Source organism: Apis laboriosa, unplaced genomic scaffold (genome assembly GCF_014066325.1).
Source record: "Apis laboriosa isolate Shangri-la unplaced genomic scaffold, ASM1406632v1 scaffold39_cov144, whole genome shotgun sequence".
Lineage (NCBI taxonomy): Eukaryota > Metazoa > Arthropoda > Insecta > Hymenoptera > Apidae > Apis > Apis laboriosa.
The window spans coordinates 1,639,169-1,655,750 of record NW_025223140.1 but is presented as its reverse complement, the minus strand read 5'-3'; the positions used below and the strand labels follow the sequence as shown (position 1 = coordinate 1,655,750).

The 16,582-nt window shown below is 20.1% G+C and overlaps 3 protein-coding genes across 4 annotated transcripts; 2 read left to right on the top strand and 1 right to left on the bottom strand.

Annotated features, from left to right (window-relative positions):
* Window positions 1-3,535, bottom strand: LOC122715621 (facilitated trehalose transporter Tret1-2 homolog). The gene is made up of 3 exons (XM_043937941.1): window positions 3,469-3,535; window positions 2,413-2,488; window positions 1-1,571 (listed from the first exon to the last, which is right to left on the bottom strand). Exons 2-3 carry the CDS (start codon window positions 2,462-2,464, stop codon window positions 193-195), a joined length of 1,431 nt encoding a protein of 476 aa, XP_043793876.1. The 5' UTR covers window positions 2,465-2,488; window positions 3,469-3,535; the 3' UTR covers window positions 1-192.
* A 2,711-nt stretch (window positions 3,536-6,246) lies between these two features.
* LOC122715644 (tetraspanin-13) lies at window positions 6,247-9,353 on the top strand. Of its 2 annotated transcripts, XR_006346874.1 has the most exons (7): window positions 6,250-6,513; window positions 6,881-7,048; window positions 7,771-7,869; window positions 7,949-8,068; window positions 8,148-8,279; window positions 8,458-8,585; window positions 8,761-8,902. XR_006346874.1 is itself a non-coding variant. In XM_043937985.1 (6 exons), exons 1-6 carry the CDS (start codon window positions 6,454-6,456, stop codon window positions 8,830-8,832), a joined length of 651 nt encoding a protein of 216 aa, XP_043793920.1. In that variant the 5' UTR covers window positions 6,247-6,453; the 3' UTR covers window positions 8,833-9,353. The 2 variants fall into 2 exon arrangements, 1 of the variants encoding a protein (XP_043793920.1); XM_043937985.1 differs by lacking the exon at window positions 8,458-8,585 and having other exon boundaries at window positions 6,247-6,513; window positions 8,761-9,353.
* Window positions 9,354-13,114: 3,761 nt separating this feature from the next.
* LOC122715617 (cyclin-dependent kinase 2-like) lies at window positions 13,115-15,906 on the top strand. Its single transcript, XM_043937931.1, has 5 exons — window positions 13,115-13,426; window positions 14,672-14,867; window positions 15,015-15,287; window positions 15,399-15,602; window positions 15,674-15,906. Exons 1-5 carry the CDS (start codon window positions 13,311-13,313, stop codon window positions 15,782-15,784), a joined length of 900 nt encoding a protein of 299 aa, XP_043793866.1. The 5' UTR covers window positions 13,115-13,310; the 3' UTR covers window positions 15,785-15,906.
* The last annotated feature ends 676 nt before the right edge of the window (window positions 15,907-16,582 follow it).

Here is a 16,582-nt window from a genome sequence, read left to right as displayed (position 1 = left end):
TATACATTTTGCAAAATTTAAAACTCTTTCTCGATAATTCTAGTGTTAAATAATATACTGAAAGCTTATTCAATCTTAATCTCAAAATAATTTTCAACAGATCATGATGAATCAAATAATAATGAATCTTATTAATCATCATCAATTAATTTATCAATGCAAATTAAACTACCGTTCCATCCTGTATCTGACTTAACCTATCGTACTTACGTGGGCTTCTTGTTTATTCCTGTTTATTTTCCGCTCTTGTTTTCGTTTACAATTCAATTCTTCTTGTATCTCTAACAAAGTTTTCCCTTTTGTTTCTGGGACCATAAAGAATATAAAAATAATTCCAAGAAAACAACTGATCGCAAACCAACCGAAAGAAGTATAAACACCGTAAAAATCGGAAATAACTTGATACATTTTCGAAACAAAGAATGCTAATAAAGAAGCCCACAAATTTGCTGCAGATACAGCAGCTCCTTTAACGTTAGTTGGAAATAATTCTCCGAGCATCATATAGGCTAATGGATTCAAACCTAATGCAATAATTAATTCGTAAAATATAATAGAGGCATAAAGAACCCAACCAAAACCAGTTATGTCTACCAGCATGTAAAGTTTAACAAGATAAAATGCTCCAGCAACAGTTAAAGACAATCCACCAAGAAATGTACTAATAAGAAGCAACGGTCTTCTTCCTAATTTGTCCACCAGAGCTGCGGCACCAACACCTGCTACCAACTGAAGAACACTTAAAATGATCACTGCTACTGCAGCTGATAAATTCGTATCACCCTCTTCAAGAATTTCTTGAGTATAAGATTCTATGGCAGCCAAACCGCTGAATTGCAAGATTAACTGAAGACCGAAACTAATTAACATAGCTCTTCTGTTACCTTTAGTGTTGAATAGATCCCAAATATATCTTCTATCACTGAGATCCTTGATCATAGTTTTCTGCATTTGCTCCATATCTTCTTCCAATTGATCTTCCGTCGCATATCTTTTAAGCCGTTTTAAACTATTTATCGCTTTATCCTCGCAATTCTTCATTAATAAATAATAAGGAGATTCTGGCATCCAACCGAATGTTAAAAGAAAGATTATAGGAATTACTGCACAGCTGTAAGCCAAACATTCGTACGACACAAATGGACCAATCGCGTGAGCGTACAATTCGCCAAAAGTTACCATAAGCTTGATAAAAGAACCTAAAGATCCTCTAATCTCCTTGTCGGCGATCTCACCGATATACATTGGGCAAATAACATAACTTATACCAAGTCCAATGCCACCTATGAATCTCGATAAATAGAGAACGTAAGGATTCCAAGCCACGATGATTAAAATCCAAGAAATTATATGTGGTATTCCAGCTATCAGGAGGCTTGTTTTACGACCAAGTCGATCTACGATGAAACCTGAGAGGATAATGCTAGGTATCGAGCCGAGGAGAGAGAATGAAGCAATCCATGAAGCATCATCCGAGGTTAGTGGTATACGAGAGTCTGGAGACTTTAATTTTGGCAATATCGGTGATGTCCATCCTATCTGAGTACCAGCTGCTGCTAAACATAAAGTGGCTAAAAAAGAAAGAAATATGTTCAATATTAAATGTGTGAATAAACATGTAATAAAACAATATCTACAGCATTGAAATTGAACTGAAAACCAGGTTAGTTGTCAGATGGAAACAATGTTTCTTCTTTTATTGAGTTACTAAAAATGACTCAATTTCGTGACGAATTTCCGCAGAAGAGGAATTGAATCACTTTTAAAACTAAAAGGAATATCACTGTAAAATATTCAGTCAATATTGAATATATACTTTCAGTCATATTGAAAAAAATATAAACATAGATAGAATGAAATTTTATCATGTTTTCCTGTCATTATCTCACTTTATTTAATTTCAATTACTTATTAATCTAATAATTTTCAACTATTTGTTTAATTAAATTTTTGTTTATTATTATATTATATCATATATATTATATGATTTTTTGGTCTCTAAAATCAGATATATTAATATTATCAGATTATTAATATCTTAAATATCGAATTTATTTGTTATTTATTCTTATTTAAAATTATTATTTTTTATTTATCTTAAAAAGAAAATAAATTATTATTTTTTATTTATCTTAAAAAGAAAATAAAATAAATTTTTTATTCATCTTTTATATGTAGTATTCGATTTTTTTGTATTAAAAAATATATCTTAAAATTGATATTTATTAAAATTCATAATATATTTACATATTTCAACGTTCAATGAACAATTAAACTAATAATTAATAATATATATAATCTTATTCAGAATGATAATTGAGCAATTATTATTTTGGCAATAAAATTTCATGTGTATTAAATAAATTTTAAAATAAAAAATTTTTCTTTTTTTTAATAATAATTTAAAATTACCTGTAATCGCTGCTAAGTATTGCGGCCACCATTTAATGCGCGATTTGTTCATCCTTCTTATTTCTTCTTTTACAGACTATAATATTTAATGAAATTTAATGATATTTTATAAAATCGTGTAGATAGATAATATTATAAATATATAAATAATTTAAAAATATTAATATTTTTACTATTTTTAATATTTTATAGTTATAAAATAATTTATGCGATATATTAGACAAAATAATTTAAAATAATAAAAATTAGAATTCATGAATTTATTCATAAATTTTTAAATATTTTTCGATTAAAATTTTCTAAATAATAAAGTAATATTTTTAATAATAAATACATTTTATCATATAAAAATTTCTTGAATATTATTTTATATTATATATACATGTTACAATAAATATAATAAATAAAATATTGTGCAAAATTATTATAACTTATTTTCAAGAATTTATTATACTCAGATACAGTTAAAAAATTTAAAAATATTATTAATTTAATATATCATATTTTCATATTATACAAAAAAAGTGCATATTAAATTTTTATCATAGTCTATATCTTTTATTATATTGTTTTTTTCATAGTCTGTATTTTTTATTATATTATTTTCAAATCTTTTATTAATAATTTAAATTTAAATTATAAAAATAATTTAAAATAGTATTTTTTAAATTTTTCGTATCAAATTTACATATCGTTTCGTATCAAATTTAATTTTATATATTATAATTCATTAAATGATTTAAAAAGCTAAAGAATGTAAATTAATTTGGTATGCATTTTTTTAAATTTGAATATTTTTAAATTATATTTTTTAAAAAATAGCATTTAGATAACATAAAAATAGTATTAATATAATTTTATGATTAATTTTATATTGCAATCAATAGTATACTTTTAATTTTTTTTTAAATAATAATTAATTTACATTAAATAAATATATATATATTTCATATAAAAAATAATTTATATAATGAAAATATTTTCAAAATTATCAATAATGAAAATATATAAAATCAAATAGAATAGTGTAACAATAAAAATATTTGTAATATTTACAGAGATAATGATGAAACACAATCAAGCCACCAGGAAAAACGAAAGGTTTTGTGCTGCGTTCTTCGTACCTCTTTAAAACATTATAAACAGAATAAAAGTGTAATCACGATGTACTACATTTTATAGGTATGTTGGTTTATCAGTGATTGTCTTATCACAATCGAATCTCGTGCACACCTCCATTTTGCAACTAGGGAAATCTACTAAGACACAAAAATAAAAAAAAAAATATAAATTTAAGAAAAAATAAAAAAGAAGAAGATTCATAAAAGAAAATAGTTTGAGAACACATTTCAAGTGTTTATTTCTTCACTTATATTTAATAAAATATAAATAAAAAATAAAATATTGTTTGTGATTATTTCTTAAAATGTTAAATTTTAGTAGAAGATTTTTTTTATATAAAAATAAAAAATTTATAAAAACAAATTTTTCTATACATACTATATATATACTACATATAATATATATAAAATATAAAAATATATACTATATATAAAAATTATTCGAAAATATAGATTATTTTTTATAATAATGTGCTAAATAACATAATATTTTATTTTTAAAAAAAAATTTGAAAAAATATATATAATATATATAATATAATTAATAAAAAATATATATAATATATAATATAATTTCAATATATATAAGTAATTTCAATATATGCAGCTTCTATAGATTTCTTATCTCGATAAATTAATCATTTTGTTATTCTTCTTAACAAAACAAAAATTTGTATTAAAAAATTATATAAAATATTTCTTTTTTAATTTAATTAATATTTATTTTGATAAAATTATTTATAATATTATTTAATATTCTTCGTATAAAAACTATAAAATAATCGTACATTTTTTTGAACAAAACTAAAATAAAAACGTTGCTAAAAAATATTCAGGTGAAATGAAATGTTTAATATACAACGTTCTACTTTAATCATTGACCGTTCTTATGTTCTACTAACTCTGCATTGATGAAGATATCTATGATATACGTACGGTACTTTGAAATCATGAAATTTTAATGTGTCACTTGAAAAAATATTAATTTATAAATCTGAAGAGATTTATTCGCATATTTAATTTAAACTTAATATAATGGCAAAAATATAAATATACTTCATAATAAATAAGATAATAAAATAATGTATTTAAAATATTTTAAAATATTTAATTAATATTTCAAAAATTAACAAGATAATAAATGAATTATAAAAAACATGTAATCAGTTATTTTTCTAATTTTGTTAACAAATAATTGTTAACAAATAAAAATCTATTTCTATTTATTAATATTATTGACATTTGTATTTTTTTCGATAAAAATGTATTTTTATATAAATTTCACGTAAATGAAAATATAACATAATACTGTTCAAAATATCACAAAGAAAACATTAGAAAAGACGCTTACAAATATGATTATCTTATTAATGATTAATAAAAATAAATAATTAAATTTACAAATCAAAGTCTACAAGACACTTATTAGACACAAACATCATGATTACAAACATAGGACTTTAAATAGGATTCTTTGATAATAGAATATCAAAGAAGATTGATAATGAATGTAGTAGTTATCAAAATTTACAGAACTTGTTTCAAACATTTGATTTAGATACAATTTTGATTTAAATACAATTTAAATATACCGTGTCATATAAAAATAATTCAAAACAATATAGAAAATAATGTTGAATGATTAACTATTATCTATTGCATTTAATTTAAAATTGTACAATATCAAAATAATTTGATTTATTAATATTATTAATCAAAAATTAATATTAAAAAATTTAAATATATAGAGATTTAATAATAGGATTAATAATGTGATAATGGAAAAGAATTTATAAATAAATTATATTGCTTCTTGAAATAATTAAATTTAAATTTTATTTGCAATCAAAAAGTAGAATACATATTAATAAAAATGAAAGTCACACAAGTTATTAAAGGAAGTTGACTCATTGAAAAAGAAAAAGATTACAATGGGAAAAATGAAATCAGACTCGAAGTATTTTTTTTTTTAAATCTTACAAAGATAATTTTTGTTTTGACAGATATCGTCTAAATCTTGTTGAACAGAGAATATAATTTTTTATGATATAATACTTAAAAAAATGTCATATCAGAGAAAGTTATTTTTATTTAATATAAGAAAATTCATTAAATTAAATTTATTTTCTTTTAAAATAATATAGGATAATGATTTATAGCAATATATTTCATAAATTTATTTTTCTAATTATAAACATTAATATTTATGTATAATACGTATGTAATACGTTATCTCTGATATTTAATTTAAATTCTGTGTGAAGAATATTTAATCTTTGCAGATGTTATCATGATATATTTATGATACTTATATTTCGTCGTAGATATAAAATAAGAAACATAAAGAAATTCTTACTTTTAAAATTCTTGAATTTTAATGTTTAATAAAATTAATTAAAATAAAATTTAATAAAAACAAACATATTTATATAAATTATTAAGTTACTAATATTCACGATATTTAAAATATTTAAATTATAATTCTAATTATTATTTATATAATTATGTATTGTAATATAAAATTATTTCATTATTTAAAAATTACGAAAAAATTATAGAAATTATTATGTTAAAAAGATAAATTTATCTAAATTAATATATGTTATAATTTATATTTAAATATATAACTATATTCATTGCACACGAAAGATTTACTTCTAAAATTTCGCGCTTGACGCCAAAGTTTCGAGAGATCGAACTCGAACTTTCAATAATTCGAGCCCTTGCAGTGCGAGCAGTCGTAAGTTGTCTGTCCTCAGTGAAGGAATATCAAGACATTTGTTTTTATAGCAGTTAACTCATATGCGTTTTTCTTATTAATTTGTGTTATTAAAGTATTAAAATTCTTGGAATACGGATTTATAATAATATCTCAACGAACTCTCGCGGGTGCTAAAGAGAATAAAGACCGTATACGAAGATGTGCGGTGGTTTTACGTGTTCTAAAAACGCATTGACGGCATTAAATATTCTTTATATCGTAAGCAAAAATAAGACTATAAAATTTGAACAAATACATTATTTTAATCGTATTTTATTTTCAATTTCGTATATTTATAAAATCTAATAATTTATCTTATCGATATTTAAGAAGTTATATTTTCATAATTAAAAAAAAATATAGAAATATTTTAGAAAGAATTTTTTTATGGAAAAATAAATACTTTAATATTATTATTTATATATATTAGTACTTAATTTAATAATTCATGTAATTCATGTATAAAGTGATATAATCATAAAAATAAATGCATTTATTATTAATATAATATGAATTTATAAATAATATTTTAATTGTTTCAAATACATTTTTAAATTTAAAAATTATTTTAATATTAACATTTTAGGTTGTTGCATTTATTTTAATTGGTGTGGCTGTTTATGGAAGAGCTTCAGCATTAGTTACAAATCTTCCTATTATTGGAGGTATTTTAGCATGTGGTGTTATTTTGATTCTAATTTCTATAATTGGTCTGATTGGTGCTGTTAAACATCATCAAGTTCTATTATTCTTTGTATCCTTTTACAAATATTAAATATAATTATATTTAATCAAATATTTTAATTTCTTTTTATCATTATTAAGACATAAAATCAATAAGAAAATTTTGGAAATCAGAAATATTATCAAAAATTAAAAACGATAATCTATTTATTATATATAAGAGATATACGAATCTTTGTTCATTAATATATAATTTAGTATATATAATATGTAATTTAATTTATATATAATTAATATATAACAAACTTTATAAATGTTAATTTTTTCATGATATATAATAGATAATAATATATAAAATAAAATTTAAATTGATTTATAAAAAAAATTTTTATATTATAATAATGGTTCAATCTTTCTTTTAAAATTTTTCAATGCATAACAAATATTTTTTATATGAATTTTCTTAGTATAAAGAAAATGATAAGCAAATAAAAGAAATCATAATTATACATAAGATTTTATAATTAAACAATAATTTAAATTAGTATGATTTTAATGATAATAAGAAATAAAAAATGTATATAAAATTATTTCTTAAGAAATAAATTATGTTAATTCTTTCTTTCTTCTTGTTAAGTTTTTTTAAACATTGTAAAGAAAATAAGTTACTCTAACAAATATATGAAATAGTTTATATAAATAAAGACATATATAGTTTATTTAAAAAAAGATATTATATAATTAACATTTTATATTATATATTTTGAATATAATCCTTAATAATGTTTACAGTATATGTTGATTTTATTTCTGTTATTCCTGATTCAATTCAGTATTGCTTGTGCTTGTCTTGCTGTCAATGCCAAACAACAAGAACAATTAGCAGAACAGGTAATATATATATTTTATTATATTATTATCATTAAGAATTGAAGAAATATTATATAATTAATTATTTTATTATTTTTAGGGTTGGAAACATGCACCAGAATTAAGAACAAAAGTTGAGGAAACTTTTAATTGTTGTGGATTCAATGGTACTGATAGCACATTTATAATGAATAATTCAGATTCATTATCATGTAAAAATGTAAATATAATTTAAGTAAAGTTAATTATATTAATCATATATAACTTATATTTAATATAAAATTCTGTTTTAATTTCAGAAACTCTGTTCTTGTCAATATCCTACAGATATTGATTGTGAATGTCCATCTTGTATGCAAAAATTACAATCCACAATTGATTATGCTTTTAAGCTATGTGGCAGCATAGGATTGTTTTTCAGTTTTACTGAAGTAAGTATTTATAATTATTTTATTGTATTGTATTTATGTGTTTAATATATGTTCTTGCATAAAGTGCAATGTGAAAATTTACATAATGCTTAAAAGCATTACCATTTGTGAATAATTTCATTTTGTTAAAATAAGTAGTAATTTATTTAGTAAATGTTAACCTGTGTACCCGTTACAGTTTGTTGGTGTTTGGTTGACCGTGCGATACAGGAATCAGAAAGATCCACGAGCTAATCCTAGTGCTTTCCTCTAGTCTAATATCATCGCTATGTCCTCTGTCACCTCATATGATCCTCCTAATAAATGGTGGGTCTCATTTTGCGATTTTTTATTTTACATATTGATTTTTAAAATAATTTATATTAATCAGATTTTATATATAACAGACATCATATCATATTTATGTAATTCAATATATATACCAGTTTTATTAAATTTAAGAATTAATATGGAATATTTCAAATTATTTTTTCTTTTTCAGGTGATTGCAGCTTTCTTGGCAAAACATTATAGAAATCAACTAAATCCATGTTCAAAAACTATATTTCCTTAGTATAATTTTATTTACATAGTTCATATAGTTTAAGAAAAAAAATTTTTTTTTTTTTGAAAGATAGATTTTAATAAGTAATGAGATTAATGATTTATAACTATAATTCTGGTCACTTTTGATTATTTAATAGCCAAAAAACCTATTTTTATTTAACAGTACAAACATCATCTTGCATACAATACAATTTTTGAAAAACTATTGGTCTTTCACACCGCAATTTATAATGCTCAACAGAAAAAAAAAAAAAAAATAGCACATTTGAAACAGTCATAGATTTTAGAACAGATTAGATAACATATAATTAAAATGTGTGCTCTAGTCATCCATTTAGAAAAATCGTACTAAGCCTCAATGCGCCTTGTAGTTTAATATTTAGGTACATTTATGCAAACGCCTTTCTACAAAACTTTGTTTATTTATAAAAGATAACTTATATAAATATGATTAATTATCAATAGTAAATTTACTTTCTATCAATATATTTTTTAAAAGTACAAGTGATATTAAAAATTTTTAAATAGATTTTAATATAACATGAGAAAATATAACATGTCCCTAATATTATCAATTTTTATTTGGTAAAGATCTTTTCTGGTTTGATTTTTAATCAGAAAAGATTAAAGATTTTTAATTTTTTTTATTTTATAATATTCATAAATATTTTTAATAATTTCATTTTAATTAAATTGGAAAATTAAATCAAATTATTTTTTATCAAAATATATTTATAAAAAAACGAAGAAATTTCGTTGTAAATTATAAAGTATTAATAGTTAATATTTTGCGAATCAAACATATTAACGATATAATAAAAAATATAATGTGATGATTAAAATATTATACACAATTTTTTGATTTTGGCATATTATTACAATACTGCCATATGTATAATAATATCATAATCATCACATTACTAATTTCCAATTTTTAATCTACTTCCTTTAATTTTTATATTTACTTTATAAAGTTTCCATTATAAAATTCTATTAGAGTATATTTCTAAATTTTATATATGATGCATTTAAGAAATATTCCAATTACAATTATTTTACTTTTTAAATTATTCTATCAAATTAAAATATCGTTATTTCAATAAGTTATTAACTTTATTAAATATATAATGCTTATATGAAATTTTCTAAATTTTTATTTTATTTAATTAATAAGTAAAAAAAATAATCATAATTATATATTATACTTAGATTTAATATTGCACTAAATAATAAATATCTTATTAAAATATGTATTTATAATATTATGTTCTGAATACTATATAAACATTTATTTATTTTGTGAAAGTATATGTTTAAAAAAAAAAGATACATGTTCTTGTTTGAAATTATCAATATTTTTATTTCTATATTAATTTTGTTTTCTTTCTTTTTTTCTAATTTAAATAAGAGAACGGCAATAAAATTGTACGATCAAAAAGTTAGAATATATATGTTGTTATAAAAAAAGATCTATATAACTATGTGTTTTGCTATAATATTGACTGAAAAATGTTTTTCTAATTGTATCTATTAACAAATCTAAAATCAATTATCTTAATATTATGTTAAAGGCTTAAAAATGTTTGATGAAAGCTTTTCAGCAATATATTGAGAAATAGAATTGGTTTGAAGATATAATATTAGAGCATATAATATAACATTATTATCAATAAAGTGTATAACATTATATTACTTTTACAACTATAATTGTGAAAATAAATCTTTATATTATTTATTAATATAATTGATTTCAGGATCTATATTTGATTAGATTTTTTTTGTTCTTTTCAGAAAATACTGTAAGTTCAAAATTTTAGTTTCTTTATAACACTTTATTATATGATGATTAATAACAATTATCTGTTACATTAATTTTTTATTCTATATATATATATATATCTAGGATATTTTTAAAAATAACATATATTAACTCTTTCAATGCATGTAATTTTTTAAATTGTAAAGGGAATTATTTTGAAAAATATAATGTACTATACATATTTAATATATATAGGATATTAATATTATGTTTATAATATCTTATATTATATAATTATAAATAAATAAAATAATTTATTAATAAATTAAAAATATATGTATACAAAATAAGATAAAATTATTTTCATTATTATAAAATTAAAAAAATTGTTGTGTCTAATATATATTAATTAAAATAACATAATATGAAGTATGAAGATCTATGTATATTTAAATTTAGATTCATAAAAAATAATAAAACATGCAGCAAAGGGTTAATAGAAATGTATTATCCTAATATTCCAATTATCCTTTTATTTTTATCAAAAATATGAAATAATAATAATATTCTAATAATAATGAAATAATAAAATATCCTTAAAAATTATATTATAATTTTTCTGTATGTGAAATATTATATTATAGAGCAAAATTAAATATATACATATAAACATATATAGAGTAAAACAAAAATCGTATATATAGAATAAAACATAATTGATTATATAATTTCTTACGTAAAAAAATTTAGTTGTGGTTGATTTTTTTGTCCTTTCAGAGTTTTCAAGAGATAAATTTTAAAAATTATGCACATATAATTTTGATTGCCATATTATTTTTTACATTAAGTTCGAATTAATATTTATAATATTAATAATTCAAATCATATAATAAATGGAATTCAATAGAATTTTTTATTATTCTATTATAAATATGATTTTATTATTCTATTATTGAAAATATAACTTCTGTTGTATTTTTTATAACATAATCAATGGCTTATAAATAATAATTCGAACATATAATAATAAAATAGCATAATAGCATATTACGATAATAAATTAATTTTTTAGCTTTCGATCATTTATTTTTTTTTAGAATTAAAATTGATTTTATAAAAAATAAGAAAACTTTTGCACTAAATTTTTTTATATTTTTTCACGCAGATATTAAATATTTAAAATCATGTTTTTAATAATTATATTACAATTTTTGATTTACCTGTATTAAATGTCTATTATTATATAATTTGTATTAAATAAATAAAATATACGGTAAATATATATTGATATAATTTTGAACCAATGATTATTTTGAAAATTAAAAAAATATTTATATAGCATAATATAAGTTTAATAAATAATTTTAAGATAATTTGCAATAACATAAATAATAATAATATAAAAATAAAACATAGTTGGTAAGAATAAAATATATAATAAACTTATGTATCAGTATTTTATTCATACGTTGCAATTAATATATTGTAAATACAATTTATGTTCTATAATATTGTTCTATATATATACATATATTTATCGATAAATTAATTATACATTATTAATTATATTTAAAAATATTAATGGATATTTAAATATATTAGTGGAATGTATTTTTATCGAAATAGGTTATATTTACATCAATTTAATACGAAAACATAAAATATAAAAAAAATAATTAAAAATATAATAATAATATAATTTTAATATAATAATCTATGTTTTATATAATATAACATATTTTTTGTGAACAAAATTTAATTCAATTTTAATTATTTTGTTAAATGTAATTTTTATTCTATATAATATATAATTTTGTAACAAAAGTAATTACAAAATCGAACAAATTCTTTTTGAGTAATTATAAATTTTGTTATAAATTTTAATGATTTTTGCATTTTTACATATATATAAATATATATATTGTTATTTTATTTTATAGAATTTTTTCTGAAGTAAATATATTTAAAAGTCTCTAGTAAAATTGTTTTATTTTTGAAAAATATAATTTCATTTTTTCGTTTATTTTAATTAATTTTTACACTTCACATTTCGTTACGATTTCACATAAATTAAAATTTCGAGAAATTTTTTAAATTTCATTTTATTTCAAAATAAAACTTAAAACTTAACTTCTTAAAACTTAAAAAAATATCTTAGTTTGCATTTATTTGTTTAAATACGAACAAATAATATAATAATTTCTTTAAAAAAATTTAAGAAACAATTTGTGAAATGTTTATAACATGACAATATATATATATATATACATAAATAATCTTGTACTTACTGATAGAATAATTAATTATATTATAATTAGAATAAAATCAATCAATTATTAATTATATATATAATTATATAATTATTAAATATATAATAATATACAAGATAATGAACTGAATGTTTTATTGTTTAGTTCATTCACCTGTTACATTAGTGATTATTTAATAAAACAATTACTCATGTAATTGTATCGATTTCTCGAATCGATTATTCTAAACCTTAATAAAAATGGCTACTTTGAAGCACGCATGTCAAGTGGATTATTAGTGTTGATAAACAAAGAATTTTAATAAAACGGCTCCTATAAAGTTATTAATCGTCGACATTGTTTGTCGACGTCTCATTGATATAAAATTTCAAAACATTTCGGAACGGTGATAAAAAATTCGCAATTACGACGGAGTGTCAAAACAAGAGTGACAACGTCGAACGTGACGTTGAGGTTATGGACAACTTCGTCAAGATAGAAAAAATAGGGGAAGGGACCTATGGGGTGGTTTATAAAGCCAAAGATAAGTTAACTGGAAAACTGGTGGCACTTAAAAAGATTCGTCTTGAGACGTACGTCGATTGTAATATTAATATATAAAAATCTGGAATTTTATTCTAATATTTATATTATGCCGGGTGATGTATATAACCATATTATATTAACCAAAATAAACATATAATACTTTTAATAACAATTTAAAATTAATTTAAAGTTATTAGTATTAAAATGAAATCAAATATTTTAATATATTTAGAAATCTAATAAATATTCTATAGAATAAATTTTTAATGATTTCTATTGGATAATATTTCTGTTTTATTTTAATATTCTAATAATCAAAAAATATTTAATAGATCTTCATTTTCATATATATACACGTGGGAAAATAGGTTTTTTAATTTTTGATTTATATTTTATTAAATGAATAGTCAATAATATTTATATACATGTTTAATAAATATATATTTAATATTTAATGGAAATAATTATTTTTATTATCATAGAATATAACATTAGAATTTTTTTTATTATGAGAATAATATGCTTTTTCAATGTTTTAAATAATAAATGTTTTTAAATATATTTAAAATATGATTTTCTATTTTAATTTGAAATAATAGATTATATAGTGTAAAGATTGTTATTAAACTGAAATCATATGTTTTTTAGAAATCAAAATATTGACTTTTTATATAACTAATATTTTTTTCACCCTGCAAATATCCAAGTAATTTGCACGTTTCTAGGGTTAAAAATATTAATGTTATGTAATTATTCTTTATTTAACAATATAAGTAACTTTTGAAGATAGTGAAATAAAATATCATATTGATACAGCTTTTGCTTATATGCATTGCTAACACATCTGCTAATTTACACATTGGGGTCAGCTGAATCTGCAGGGGCCACGTTACACTAAATTTTCGTAGCACCACATTATTCAGCTTGTCCCATTGTGTCATGCTCAGCTGGTTTTTGATTTTAAATCCTTTATTTAATTCTATGTTCTTAAATTAATGTTCTTAAATTAATATATTCTTAAATGGAATTTTCTTCTGTGTATTTGTTTTATAATATTTATTTTTACAATTGATAATTTTATACTAATTACACAATTTATATTACACAAAATGCACTTATTATTTTAATTAAATTTGAAACTAACTTACATATCTTTAAAAATTGCTTTATATGTAAATAAACATATTTATTATAGTTTTTCAAAGAAAAAGGACAATTTAATGTTATAATCTTATATTGATCATTAACATATATGATTAATAAATTAATGTTAATAAATTAATCTGCATCAGGGAAAGTGAAGGTGTTCCATCCACTGCTATTCGAGAAATATCATTATTAAGAGAACTCACACATCCAAATATTGTTCAGTTATTTGATGTAGTAGATGGGGATAATCATCTATATCTTGTTTTTGAATTCTTACAACAAGATTTAAAAAAATTGTTAGATTCCGTTAAAGGAGGATTAGATCAAGCTCTTGTTAAGGTATTGCAAAAAAAATCACAATTGAAAATAGGTGCATGCATATAATATAGGAAAGTACTTTTTAATCAATTTGAATCATATTTTGTTAAAAGAATAGTCAATGAAGTTGCATTGTTCAAGACAGGTTTTTTATATTTATGTTTACAGAGTTATTTGTATCAGTTATTGAAAGCAATTTCTTTCTGCCATCTTCATTGCATTTTACATAGAGATTTAAAACCACAGAATCTGTTAATAGATCAGGAGGGTCATATAAAATTAGCAGATTTTGGATTAGCCAGAACATTTGGTGTTCCTGTTCGTACATATACTCATGAAATAGTAACTCTTTGGTATCGAGCACCAGAGATACTTTTAGGAACAAAGTTATATTCCAATGCAGTAGATGTTTGGAGTTTAGGTTGTATATTTGCAGAAATGGTAATTTAAATAATAAAATTAATGTGATAATTTTATATAAAATATGGATATTCAATCTTATTTATCTATTAATAATTTTAATTCTTCAAAAATGTTACATTTTTTTTTTAGGCAACTAGGAGAGCTTTATTCCCAGGTGATTCAGAAATAGACCAACTCTTCAGGATATTCCGTACATTAGGCACACCAGATGAAAATATTTGGCCAGGAGTATCACAACTACGTGATTATACATCAATGTTTCCAAGATGGGAACCACGACCTTTAGATGAAGTTGTACCTTCTTTTGATTCTGATGCCAAAGATTTGCTTTTGGTAAAAATCATTTCAATAAAAAAAAAAACAATTTTTTGGATTGGTAAATTTAATGTTATATGTTTTAACAGAAACTTTTGACTTATGATCCTAATCAGAGGATAACAGCAAAAAAAGGATTAAGCCATCCTTATTTTAATGGAGTTACATTAGTTCCACCCCCACTGCCAAAGAAAACTTGATTAAGATATATTATTAATTTTTATGTATTTGTAATTCTTACAATGTAAAACTGCCAATAATATAATTGATAAAAACAAATATTTTTGGAAAACTATACTAAAATATATTTTTACTTCCGATACTGAATGCGTTTATATAACAAAGATATATTTTGTTATGTACATTAAAAATTACTTATACATATTATTTATTATACATATATTATTTTAAAAACTCATATTTTTAATTGCTATCATTTTTAAATAATATTCAAATAATATATGTAATTGTAAGTTTGAAGATTAAATTAAAAATGTTTTTTCATTTTTTGTAATTAATTTTGAAATTTTTGTAAATAATTTTGGAATTCTATTTTACGATGTTAGTTATACATATGTAAATATTGTTTTGATATTTACATTCAACATTATTTTATAATATATATGAATATAAACACATTGATAATATATAATATTTTATAATATATATGAATATAAACACATTGATAAATATAGTTTTTATGAAAAATAATAAATTAAAAAAAATAGTGAAATATTTTATATTTCTATTACGAAAATAATAGAATAATATAATATATAATAGATAATGATATATTGATATAAATGATATATTAATACATTCTAATAAAAAATTATAATAAAATTAACAAATTTATTTTTATATTTTGATTATTCGATGATATATATATATATATATAATTGACAATTCATAATATAAAATCCATAAAATTAATTATAAACAAAAAATTTCAATCTCTTTGTAGTAAAAGAAATAAGATGAAAATCAAATTTTTTAAA